At 44.6% G+C, this 12,572-nt stretch overlaps 1 protein-coding gene across 1 annotated transcript in view; it reads left to right on the top strand.

The window, feature by feature from the left end:
- The window catches only part of Trpm8 (transient receptor potential cation channel subfamily M member 8), a 75,910-nt gene that overhangs the window by 23,995 nt on the left and 39,343 nt on the right, over positions 1-12,572 (top strand). Inside the window, exons 9-14 of the mRNA XM_050163107.1 lie at positions 3,592-3,694; positions 4,938-5,056; positions 7,911-8,201; positions 9,691-9,786; positions 11,753-11,882; positions 12,284-12,429. Coding sequence (XP_050019064.1) covers positions 3,592-3,694; positions 4,938-5,056; positions 7,911-8,201; positions 9,691-9,786; positions 11,753-11,882; positions 12,284-12,429 — 885 coding nt within the window. The remainder of the gene's footprint in view (positions 1-3,591; positions 3,695-4,937; positions 5,057-7,910; positions 8,202-9,690; positions 9,787-11,752; positions 11,883-12,283; positions 12,430-12,572) is intronic.

Genomic DNA, 12,572 nt, shown 5'->3' with positions numbered 1-12,572 from the left:
CACTGGCCTCCTTGCACCAGAGTGTCATGCTCTGGAAACAACAGATACCAGTGAAGAGAACCATAAAAGATCCAGCTAGGGAAGGTCAAACCTGCTGTCTATCCGGAGATAGTGAAGTGGTGGGGAGTAGCCAGGTCACTCATCCCTTGATAATCTTTCCACATGGAAGTCCATAGGCAAAGGTGATCACTCTCTGACGTGGAAATACTGTATACCTGGATAGTTTTAGTTAATTTGTTGCATGTTTATTGCCCCTCTTGATGGAGGAAGGTCATTGGTTAATAAAGAAACTGCCTTGGCTCATTTGATAGGCCAGCCCTTAGGTGGGTGGAGTAGACAGAACAGAATGCTGGGAGAAAGAAGCCAAGGCAGGCAGTAGCCATGATTCTCCCACTCCAGACAGACGCAGGTTAAGATCTTTCCTGGTAAGCCACCTTTGGTTTTACACAGATTATTAGAAATGGGTTAGATCAATATGTAAGAGCTAGCCAATAAGAGGCTGGAACTAATGGGCCAGGCAGTGTTTAAAAGAATACTGTTTCCGTGTAATTATTTCGGGTAAAGCTAACCATGCGGGTGGCTGGGTGCTGGGTACGCAGCCCGCAGCTCCTACTACACCCTCTCTATTTCCTGAGGTGGTTAAAAATAATTCAGTAGCCAGTATAAGGATACCCAGAGAGGAGGGAATAAAGAACTATTAGTTTGTCTACCTAACACAGACTTTGGTCCATCCCAGTAGGTTTCCTTTTTAACTCTTCTACAAGTTGACACGTATCATCTGGTTCATGTCACATCCTAAAACCAGGACAGTCCTAATGGTTCCTCTATTCTTTATGAGGGATTTGGATTTCTACTTCAAGGAAACCATCACAGGCAATTCATCTTAAGCTAAATGTCAGGCTAATTTGGCTGCCTTTGATTATATTATCATTCCTGTGATTCATATCTAATTTATATTCACATCTAATTAAATATATTTATTTCTAATCATGTCAACCAGAAGACATACATAAAAATGGAAATTACTCTGGCATTTTAGTTATGCATTCATATAGAGTTGTGAAATTGGTACAGATTTCCCAAAAGACCAAACTTGAGAGTAGGATTATTAATTAATAAATATGTAAATCAGTGAACTATATAAGCAGTCTACCAATGTAGTCTTGAGTGACCTCGCTAGTCATGTGGATGGCTGATCATCAAAGCTGAACACATCCTTTCTCTGTCTCTCCAAGAAATCCCTTTCCACCTGGGAGCTCTCCTTCTCCCCAACAGCTTTCTCACACTGTTTCCACATACATACTCTGAGCCCACCAAGACCTTGACTTTCCATAGTATCTGAATATTAGCCATATGCCACCCATTCAAACATCCAAAGCTATTTCATCTTCTGTTCATTAGGTAAGTTCTTATTATGTGTATGTCATGTGCTAGATTTGGTTTGGTCACACCAAGAATTGTGTGTATGTCAGAAATAGTCTATGGCCTCACATAGGGAACATAACTTGAAAAATACCTTGTGTGAAGTTATTATAAAAATCACTATATTTTTCCACCTGGAATGGGTGTGCATTAGTTGCTGTTATCTTTGCTGTGAACAGTGCCTGGCAAGGAATAACTTAAAAAAAGGAAGGATCTATTTTAGCTCACAGTCATAGGGGCTACAGTCCATCACAACAGCAAAAGCATGGTGGCAAGAGCATGAGACAGCCGATTGCATTGCCTCTGTAGTTAAAATCGAGAGAGAGAGAGAGAGAGAGAGAGAGACAGAGAGAGACAGAGAGAGACAGAGACAGAGAGACAGAGACAGAGACAGAGAGAGAGAGGAATGCCGATACTCAGCTCTCATTCTTCTTTTTATCCAGCCCTGGACCCCAGCTCATGGAATGGTATCACCCACATTTAGGCTGGGTCTTCTCCCCTTAACCCCATCTAAACAGTTCCTTATAGACTTGCCTAAAGGTTTTTTTTCTAGGTGGTTCTAGATCCTGTCAAGTGGAGCACCATTATAAACCAGCATGGGGTATTCTGAAGAAAGAGGGCATGGATAGAGATGGATGTGTTATGGTGTGGGGCTTTGTGGAAGGCTCTGAGATGAAGTGATGTGGGAACCAGTATCTGAAAGATGGAGAGTGAATGGGGGGTGAGGGTGGGCATCATGATGGTGGGAACTGCATGGACAAGGGTCCTGAGGTGAGAAGCTGACACATAGGAAGAACTGAGTGATGGCAGAGGAGGTACAATTGTGAGCGGAAGCTGAAGCGCACGTGAGAGTCCAGAACAGGCACCTCTCTGAGCACCGTTTTCAAGTTTGGGTCTTAATCAACTGTCATGAGATACCACCAAAAGCCCAGAAGCAAGGAGAAAGTGAGATCTGGCTTACATCCAGGAGCTCTCACACTGGTTGCAGCAGGCTCAGGGAGGGGGAGATGGGAACCCAGTTAGAGAGTCCTTGGAACCCTCTCCAGGTCTGCTACTGTGCTTTGTATCTGTAGTTGCTTTCTTCTCTTTCCATTGCAAAGTCAAAGATGTCTTACCACCACAGAGTTGCCCACTTTACATGTGCTCCATAACCCTGGGCCCTAGATCTGTCTCCTTGCCGATCATTTGTCCCTGGATTTCTTTCCTTTGGTTTCAGCAAAGCCTGCACATATGGTGAAGAATCTTTCCTTCTTTGCAGATAAGTTCCTCTCTCTCAACAATCCTCATGGTTGGTGTTTTGTTGAAACTCTGGTTGATCTCCCCCTGACCATTGAGTGCACATCTTTGGAACCCATATCTTCATCATCGCTCTTCTCAATGAACAGAGGCCTTAAAAGTTCACCTTCTGATAGCCATGCCCAAGAACTTTCTCAACCCCTTGCTACCTTCCTGAAGCAAGAGCCCAAGACCCCAAGGTCCAGCTCTAGATTTTGCTAGGGAAATCATCATCATCTATATCTGAAGCTAACCAAAGCAGGCCTGACCCTCCCATAGAAGTTCTTCCAGGTAGAAGTTCATCCTTGTCCGTACCTGGAGCCTTGAAATTAGATGCCTTTTCAAAAAACCTGTTTCAAATTTAAATACTGCAGAAAAATTACAAAGGATAATATATTTATCTCTCATAAAGGATGATGTAAGCTATTGATATCTCTAGCACCAAGTCCTCCCGCTTCTTGTTTGTCATTAAACTATTCCTTCCTCCTCTTTCAGACTTTATGACCAACAACACTTTGGTTTCCACAGTCTTCTGTTGTCTGTTCTGCATTCATTTACTTACCCGACAATTGGTATCTTTAGTGTGTCAGGCTTTGTTTCATTCACACATACACACGTATATGCACATGTACACACACACATGTATATGCACATGTACACACACACACACATACACACACAGATTTCAAAGTAGTAGAAGGGAGGTCTGTTGAGAAGAAAGAAGGGTTTAGAGAGGGGGGAGGGAACAAGAGAGGATAATAGGGCATCAGGATCAAAGAATATTGTATATACATGTATGTATGAAATTGTGAAAGAATAGATACATTTAAAAGGGTCATGTTCCTCATGCTCAAGACCAGTTGGTTGACAATATTCTTCCTGACCTATTACCAGCTCAAAGAAATTCTTGAGTGTCCCCACCTACTCACAGTTATCAAGATGGAAGAGGCTGGAGACGAGGTTGTGAGCAATGCCATTTCCTATGCACTGTACAAAGGTGAGTGGAGTCAGTTCCTTGGGAGTACAGCCTTGGAGGGTAAGATGACTGCTCTCTAAGGTGAATTTCACAGAAGAAATTGTATGTCATTAAAAGGCTGATCAAATGTAACCAAGGTCATCTGCAAACGCTGTTTCTAGCGGTGGTTTAAAGGACTTTTGGCGTCTCAGACCCCTTTAAATATGTTGTAAAGACTTTGTACCTGCAGGGGTGTGTGCATACATGCTTCACATGTACACATGCTCTGTGTCACACACACACACACACACACACACACACACCCCTTATAATTCAACCTCAGGAGCTCACATATCTCCTGAAGCTAATGACTGACCACTAGGTAAAACAATTCTTTTTATAGTCTTTGCTGTGTTAAAATTCCATCAAAGTGAGCTGGGCATGATGGTGCATGTCTTGAATTCCAGCCTCAAGAAAGCAGAGGCATGTGGATTTCTGTGAATTTGAGGCAAGCCTGGTCTACATAAGACTATAAATTTGTCTTCCATGAAAGCCAGAGCTATATAGTGAGACCGTGTCTCGGAAAAGAATTCCACCTAAGTGTAATTACCTATAGTAAATAGCAAAGCCTTGCCTTCTGGATTGAAATACCTAACCAATAAATGTAAAGTATACAGAGAAGATAGATAGATGATAGATAGATAGATAGATAGATAGATAGATAGATAGATAGATAGATGAGAAGAAACAGTGGGGAGAGAAGGGAAAAGAAAGAAATTGAGTTGGAAATTGGGCCTCTAAGACCTGCCTCCCTTTGAACCACTTCCTCAAACTAAGCCATGACTCCTAAAGGTTCCACAGCTTCTCAGAACAGTGCCAGTAGCTAGAGACCAAGTGTTCAAGTCCAGGAGCTTAGGGGGAACATTTTACACTCAAATAATAACAAATACATTGTTGCAATATGGTTCTTTATTTTGTAGATTTATATATAGGATAAGTCAGATACAACTTCAGAATATAATACTTATGGAGCCTCAATCTATAAAAATATCAATATATTCTACTTATACTATATTCATAGGTAACAGAAAGATATTATGATCTGGGTTGATGACTATAGGCTTCTGGGCATGTGCAATAGAGATAAGAATGAGTGACAATAGAACAAGATTACAGTTTCCTGATTCCAAGAGACCTGCTTTGACAAGTGGCTCTGATATTTGGAGGATATTAGTGGCCTGGCTTCCTTATGTGTGGCTATGGTTTTCTCCCTGCCCACTTTTAGCCTTCAGCACTAATGAGCAAGACAAGGACAATTGGAACGGGCAACTGAAGCTTCTACTGGAGTGGAACCAATTAGACCTTGCCAGTGATGAGATTTTCACCAACGACCGCCGATGGGAGGTAATGAAGCCTCTGGGAATATTCCTGGATTAGCGTGGACATTGGTCACAACAGTAGATGGTCTGTGTCCAACAAGGTCATCAATCTAGAATCTTGTTAATGATTGTTTTGTTCTAGCAGATCAGTGGTGTCCAGCCTCCCTTTCCTTGACTGTAGAATGGGATAATGATGTTGACTTAGTAGGTTTCTTGCAAACAGACAATCAAACCAAAGTCTCTAATGTAAGTCATCCTAAATGTATAAATAATCCTGTTGCCAGGAGATGAGAGAAGATCATCTGACCTGGAGCTATGGGTCTGCTGTCAGGAGTGGATGGGTTGAGGTATGGGGACCAGAGACGTGGGATTATTGATCTGGCTTGACTAAAAAGATCAAGGCAGCAACTTTCTTTTGCCCCCTCCACACCCAGCCAAATTCAGATAACAGATTTGTCAGGGGTGGGAGGTAGGAGGGAAAGGTGGAATAGCTTTGCTGAGGACATCCACCAGTGTCTTAGAGTGAGGCACCAGGAACTCCCTGTGTTGAATAAGTCCTCCAATACGGAAGTTGCATGTGTAGTTAAAATCTATAATTTTCCAGCAGGTCACTTTTCTATATTTTCATGTTTTGCGACCCCATTTATGGGATACCACTTACATGCATCTAAAGTTCAGTCAGCCTTGGAGGCTCTGTTCGGAAGCACCAGTTAAACCATCAGACAGAGATTTGCAAGGGTGCATCTTTGTGTTCAACTCTTCCCAATTAATTGAAGTCATTATGGGCAGTGAGGTTGTATTTGACTGTACATGTGTATGTATGGATTTGAAGGCTGGCATCACTCAGCTGCCATCTACAGCAGCCAGCTTCAGAAAGACTCTCACACAAACCACTGTATCATCAAAGACCAAGAGTTGATTTACATTAACATATGATCAATTTTAATGAGAGTAGTGAAAGTAGTAATGGCTCATGAATTTTTGAGTTATTCATCCCTTTAGCAAACATTGTCTTGCATTTGGTCTTTGCACCATAATGAACCCCATTACACATCACAAGGCTTTCGTTAATGGAGGGCAAGTAGAGCTGTGAGTGCATTAATTAATTGGTTCATAAATAAATCCCTCTGTGTACATTGTCCTATTTAAATAAGGTCAGGTGGTAAATAAACAAACCCAGCCACATAATAGCATTATACATTTAATTTTATTAACTCAGCTGAAGGTGGTTAGGATGAAGGGCACAGTGGGTAAGGGTTTGAGTGCCGGAGTGGCTGTCTGTGTGTCCCTGGGCAAGGTTCTCAACTACACACTGGGTCAGTTCCCTTTCACAGTGCCATGCTGAAGCCAGCTCATACTGGCTTGCAAAAACTATCTGCTAATTTTTTTCAGAGATTTTGGGGGAGTTACTTGTTGACTATAGTCATGAGAAAGCACATCGTGTAAGTTTACATAATAACTAAGGCTCTGAGTGTGGTCCTAGGACCAGTGACAGTGTTGGTGGTGTGAGTTGCTGGGTGGTGTCTAACTCAAGCTTGCTGAGTTAGAAACAAGGCTGACTACGGCAGTCTGCTGTAGCGAGTCCCCATGTTTGAGAACCATTGCACCAAGCTGTCCAGTGTGGGACCAATGGGAAGGCGCGCGCGCGCGCGCGCGCACACACACACACACACACACACACACACACACACACTTAAAATGCTTTGAGTACAGCGGAGAAGATGCTATGCTCCCCAGGTGTTAATCCCAGAGAGATCTAAAGAGTGGAGGAATCCAAGGAACCCTTAACAATTTACCCTAAGCAAAATGTGAGTCTATGAAAACAGCCTCAGACAGACACAAAAACCACCAATGCTGCCATTAAAATGAGGGCCAGCCAAGGAACTGAGGGAGTTAAGTAGGCTGTCGTTAGGGTGGAGTCGTGGAGTCAGTGGGCACCAGGGGGCCTAGGTTCCTGAGAATAGACGCCATAGGCTTCTGCTGGAGGTTTTCATGTTGTCAGACTTTGTACCTTCCTCTTTTAATGCTAGAAATAGGATCTTAATGACCCTTTGAATCTGTGAGTATTGGCAATGAAACTAACTCATAATAAATATCGCGGCAGTCGTATAATGCACCGAAGAGCTGGCTTAGTGTGCACCTCCTGGACTATGGCTGAAGTGAAGACTGACCTTTCTTTAGACTCTTAGGAAGGCTAGGCATCATGGCTGCTGTCTGTCATCTCAGCACTGGGGAGGCGGATACTGGAGAATTGCTATGAATCCAAAGCCAGCATGGATTATTTAGTGAGTTCAGGCCAGCTTGGGATACCACGCTAAGACTCTGTCTAAAAATAAATAAGAAAAAAAAAAAAGGATTCCTGGAAAAGCTCTGTAGTATGACTTTTACCAGGGACTAGGAAAGTATTGACCCAGGGTCCAGTGACTCACTGCTGTGTCACAGTCCAGACCCTTACTAGACAGTATGTGGCTTGATGGGTTCTGTTTTGACAATTGTCGCTGTAGAGAAGGTCAGAGTTCACCTAGGGGGGCATCAGATTCCACAGTGTGTACTGTAGCACCGGCAGTCAGTGTCTTCTGTAGACACCCACTGTTGGCTTCTGCTCCCTGAAGCTTTTCATGCCGCGTGCCTGCGTCAGCTCCTGGCCCATGTCACGCTTCAGTGGGCCTGCTATCTCCACCTAAGAAAGAGCCCAGGTCACATTCGAAGGCTCCACCTTGGTGTTTTCCCATCTAGAGGCTGAAAAATGAATTTTATTGTCAAAGCAGGATGGAGAGAGAAGCTGGAGGTCCTAGGACGCTATGGCTGAAATACAGAGACACCTTGTGTTTTCTTTATCGATCTCACGGTACATGCTCTCTCCTGCTCTTTCTCTTCAGTCGGCTGACCTGCAGGAAGTCATGTTCACGGCGCTCATAAAGGACAGGCCCAAGTTTGTCCGCCTCTTCCTGGAGAACGGCCTGAACCTGCAGAAGTTTCTCACCAACGACGTCCTCACGGAGCTCTTCTCTGCCCACTTCAGCACCCTCGTGTACCGGAACCTGCAGATCGCCAAGAACTCCTACAACGACGCGCTCCTCACCTTCGTCTGGAAGCTGGTGGCAAACTTCCGTAGAAGCTTCTGGAAGGAAGACAGAAGCAGTCGGGAGGACTTGGATGTGGAACTCCATGTACGTAATGGTAAAAACAGTGGAGCTGTCTTAATTCAGTTCTCTGCTTCCATATTTCCGTTTCCCAGAATTCTGTTCTCTGCCTCCATCTTTCCCATTCTCTTCCTGATTGCCGTAAAGCAGCTAGAAGGGTGGCATGCATTTTCTCTACCATCTTTACAAAAGAATGAAATCACTGGTAAGTTTTCTAACGTCTTGCTCTAGTCCCTGGCTCTGTTTAGAGCCATCATTTCTAGATCACAGGGCTTGTGTGACACACTTTCCGAGGCTATTTGATGGGGAACAGGGACAAACAGATGGCTTTCCGCTCGGGGTTCAGCTCCCCGCTGCCCGGGTGAAAGAATGAAGGGCTGGCAGTAAAGTAGTTCTGTGGATAAATGGAGTTGTGGATGTTTCCACTAGGGCAGATGTGAATGCCGCAGGGTTCCTCTCTGCATATGGGCAGGTCCAGTTCCATCAACAGCATCATCAGTCATCGCCAGCTTTTGCTCTGATCAATGTTCCAGGGCTAGCGAGTGCCTGATTGCCCCTCACCAAAAGGAGACGATTCAGGAGCATGGTGCAGTGAGCCTCTGGCAACACAGCCATGGCCACCTGCTTGACCATGTGCCTTCTAGTGGCCTCTTTCTTTCCTGACTTCATTTACTCACTCTCTAAATAAAAAACTTTGCTCAAATTCTTATCTCAGGATTGCTTCTGGGGAAACCTAAACTAGATCGTTACCACTTGAGCTCTGAGATTTGTGTCATTAGCATTTGTAGCTGAGATTTTTAAGTGTGTGTGTGTGTGTGTGTGTGTGTGTGTGTGTGTAAATGAACTCACTGTGTGGTTGAACTGAAAGTGTATATCTTCTGTTTGGCAGAATTATGTTAAAAATTTGAAACAGTACATACCTGAGCCTCACATGTGCAGTGTAGAGTTTAGTCAAATCATGAGGGGAGCTGTAGGAGGGGACACACACGCTTTCCATCTGAAAATATTCCTTGAAGATACAGAATCTTAAATGTGAGCTAGACCTCCAATCCTTGAATGACAGCCCAAAGAAATGAGCACGTTTTACTTGGTGACAATTGGATCCAAGGCACAGGAGAGCTGGATCCCATCTGACCACCTTTCTTCCCCCTCTGTCTGAGAAACTGATCTGTGGAATGGAGAGGAACCGCTTTTCTCCACGGTGCATCAGAAGTCATTTAGTCTCTGAACTGCTCTCGGCTCTCCTTCCCCGCTTTTACCTTCCCATACAGTTGTACTTTGTCTTTGATGCTGGATGAAAGATTTTGTGTCAAATCACACCACCTGCTGAGTGACAGTGAGCAATGAGAATCACACCACTGTGCTGCTAAAACAGACTCAGCCCCAAACCCCAGAGGTTTCCGAGCAGAGGGCCTGTTTCTCATGCTTTCCGACCACCCCATCTCATTGTTAAAACAAGTGTACCGAAAGTGGGTTCCATTTGCATGTGGTGACCCCATGTTCTCACCCCTCTCAGGATGCATCTCTCACCACCCGGCACCCCCTGCAAGCTCTTTTCATCTGGGCCATCCTCCAGAACAAGAAGGAACTCTCCAAGGTCATTTGGGAGCAGGTAAACGTCCAGGCCCACATGGAATTGATGCCAAATGCATGCTGTGTCCTAGGAGTCTGGTCTAACCTACACTCGTGCCTAGTTTAAAACTTGGGGCATCTGGTGCCCAAGACCATGCCTGTGCCTCTGTCTGCACGTCCTTGGAGGTGTGCCTAGGATGGGTGGCCCCCCGGAAAGGAGTCAGGTAGGGTCCCCCAGACCACTCCTGCTCCCCAGGTTCCTCTGCATGATTTTTTCCCCCAAGTATAAGAAGCTCTGAAATGTAACTTAAGAAATTAGTTTCTGGTCTCCAATTCAATACATACTATTGCCATTGCCCTTGGTTACTTCCCAGAGGTTGAAGCTACCACATAACTATTGATGAAGAAACTGCACACTTTGGACATAGGACCTGGAAGACTTGAGGTGGATGTGATGTGGAAACATACTTCCATAGGTCTAGCTTCCATAGTATATGAAGGTGCTAGACAGGCGGCCAAGGGAAGGGAGCAATCAACAGCCCTCCCCAGCTGTGATGCCCTTGAAACACAACCATGGGCAGAATGGCAAGATATCCCTCAAGGTGCAATGGTGGCGCTAAGAACTTGGCGATAACAACATCTGTCTAATTGGACAGAAGGACTTTTTAACAGGCGGTTAAGTCATGCCTGGCACTATAAACAGCCAGCTGCCTAGGGGCTAAGTCATGGTCTCAGAGGAGAGCCTCATACCCTGGTTTTCCTAAACCAGTATTATTTCTAACTGCAGTGTAAGTCCTTACCCTTAGACCCACAGAGAAGTGTACCCCTCATCAAAGAAACCTTTCTTTCCAAATCTTACTTTGTTTTTGCTAAATCATTTATCTGCAAATTTATTCACAATATTAAGACAAAAAATTAAACAAATCATATGATCAAAACTCAAGTCTAGTTAAAACTCAAGTCTAGTCTGTTATTATAGAATAAAGACTTGTTGGATCCTCAGTGATGTAACAAAAATTGCATTGTGATGATATGGGAATTTTAGAAGGTTATCAACTATGGTAAGAGATAACAACCTCAGCCAAATTAAGACAGCAGGTTTCAAACTTTAATTAAGCACTACCCAGTTAAATATTCAATTCACTTCTGAACTACATATACAATTTAAAAGGTTCCCTATATACATTAAATTAATATTTATTTACTGATTAAAAAAGAAATTAATTTCTTAGCCCTTACCTCACGTGCACAAGGCCTTAGGTTTCCCCAGAACTAAGTAATAATAAGATTAAAATAAAAACAATGATCTCTCGCTTATTTCCATTATGAACTGGAGGTAGGACCCATAAAAATTCTGCTTAAAGTATTTATTGAGACTTTTCTCTATGGTTTGGTACATCACGGTTTCTATAAATACGGACACCTGTTCTTCCGTGTGCACTTCCGTCCTTGACTGCTGAATTCAGACAAAGCCTTCAGTTACATGGCGCAGGTCTTCAATGGTCTTATTTTCCCTCCCTGCATCCTGGCTGCTATAGTATGCTAACGTCAAGATAAGGGTCAGTCAGGCTTCCTGCCATCAGAGGCTGAATGTCCCCCAGTACTTACCAAGGTGTTTTCTTTTTAGACGCTGATTTTCCCTACAAGACCACTGATAGTTTACTGAGGTCCAAGTCTGTTCCAAGCCCATCTCAGACTTGACTTGGAATCACAATGAGTAGTTGACTTTGCTATCTCCTGCTTGTGTATTCTTTTCAAAAGTTAATGTCAGCCGGGCGGTGGTGGCGCGCGCCTTTAATCCCAGCACTCAGAGGCAGAGGCAGGCGGATCTCTGTGAGTTCAAGACCAGCCTGGTCTACAAGAGCTAGTTCCAGGACAGGCTCCAAAACCACAGAGAAACCCTGTCTCAAAAAACCAAAAAAAAAAAAAAAAAAGTTAATGTCAATGCTTAAAGAGACTATGAATTAACCAACATTTCCCCATCCCTGCCACCACCACCCCCAAAGACCAAAGGTTGTACTCTGGCAGCCTTGGGAGCCAGCAAGCTTCTGAAGACCCTGGCTAAAGTCAAGAATGATATCAACGCTGCTGGGGAATCTGAGGAACTGGCCAATGAATATGAAACCCGAGCTGTGGGTGAGTGTCCTATAGCGTCTGCCAAGATGTCTCACTCAGAAGACTTGGGAGGGAAATGGAAGTGGGGAGGGGCTGCTTTAGGTAAGGAAAGATAGAGGATCCTGAGGCCTTCCCTGAGAGCAAGGCCCTTCTGCCTGTATCCAGAACCCATCAGAGAGGGCCCTCCCTAGGTGGTGAAGGCAGCTCAGTTCCATAAACATGTAACAACACCGTCTACATTAAAGAGCCCTGCCGACTATGCGGTATCTAAAGGAAACATCCATGTAGCTAGGGTGACATTTGGTCAGCTTTCTCTCTGCCTTCTGCATGCCTGGGTCCTCATGCCCCATCTGTTCAGGGTTTGATGGGGCATAGGCAGGCCAGGTTCCATGTCTACAGCCCTCTTCTCTCTGACGATGCAGAGCTGTTCACTGAGTGCTACAGCAATGACGAAGACCTGGCAGAGCAGCTGCTGGTCTACTCCTGTGAAGCCTGGGGCGGGAGCAACTGCCTGGAGCTGGCGGTGGAGGCCACAGACCAGCATTTCATCGCTCAGCCTGGGGTCCAGGTAAGCGAAGGCCGGGCCCTGAAAACTGTGCCCAGGAACGTGCCTGACAGCACCTGCTACCTGCAGCATCAAGGACGTGGCATTAGGAGTCCACCTTCCTCATCCTGTGTAAAAGCCATCGAGGGGTTCCTTGGGTGACAATG

This window comes from Alexandromys fortis, unplaced genomic scaffold (genome assembly GCF_014885135.2).
Source record: "Alexandromys fortis isolate MF-2015 unplaced genomic scaffold, M_Fortis_MF-2015_v1.1 scaffold_139, whole genome shotgun sequence".
Classification (NCBI taxonomy): Eukaryota; Metazoa; Chordata; class Mammalia; order Rodentia; family Cricetidae; genus Alexandromys; species Alexandromys fortis.
Note: the sequence above shows the minus strand (reverse complement) of the source record. Positions and strands in the feature narration are given on the sequence as shown.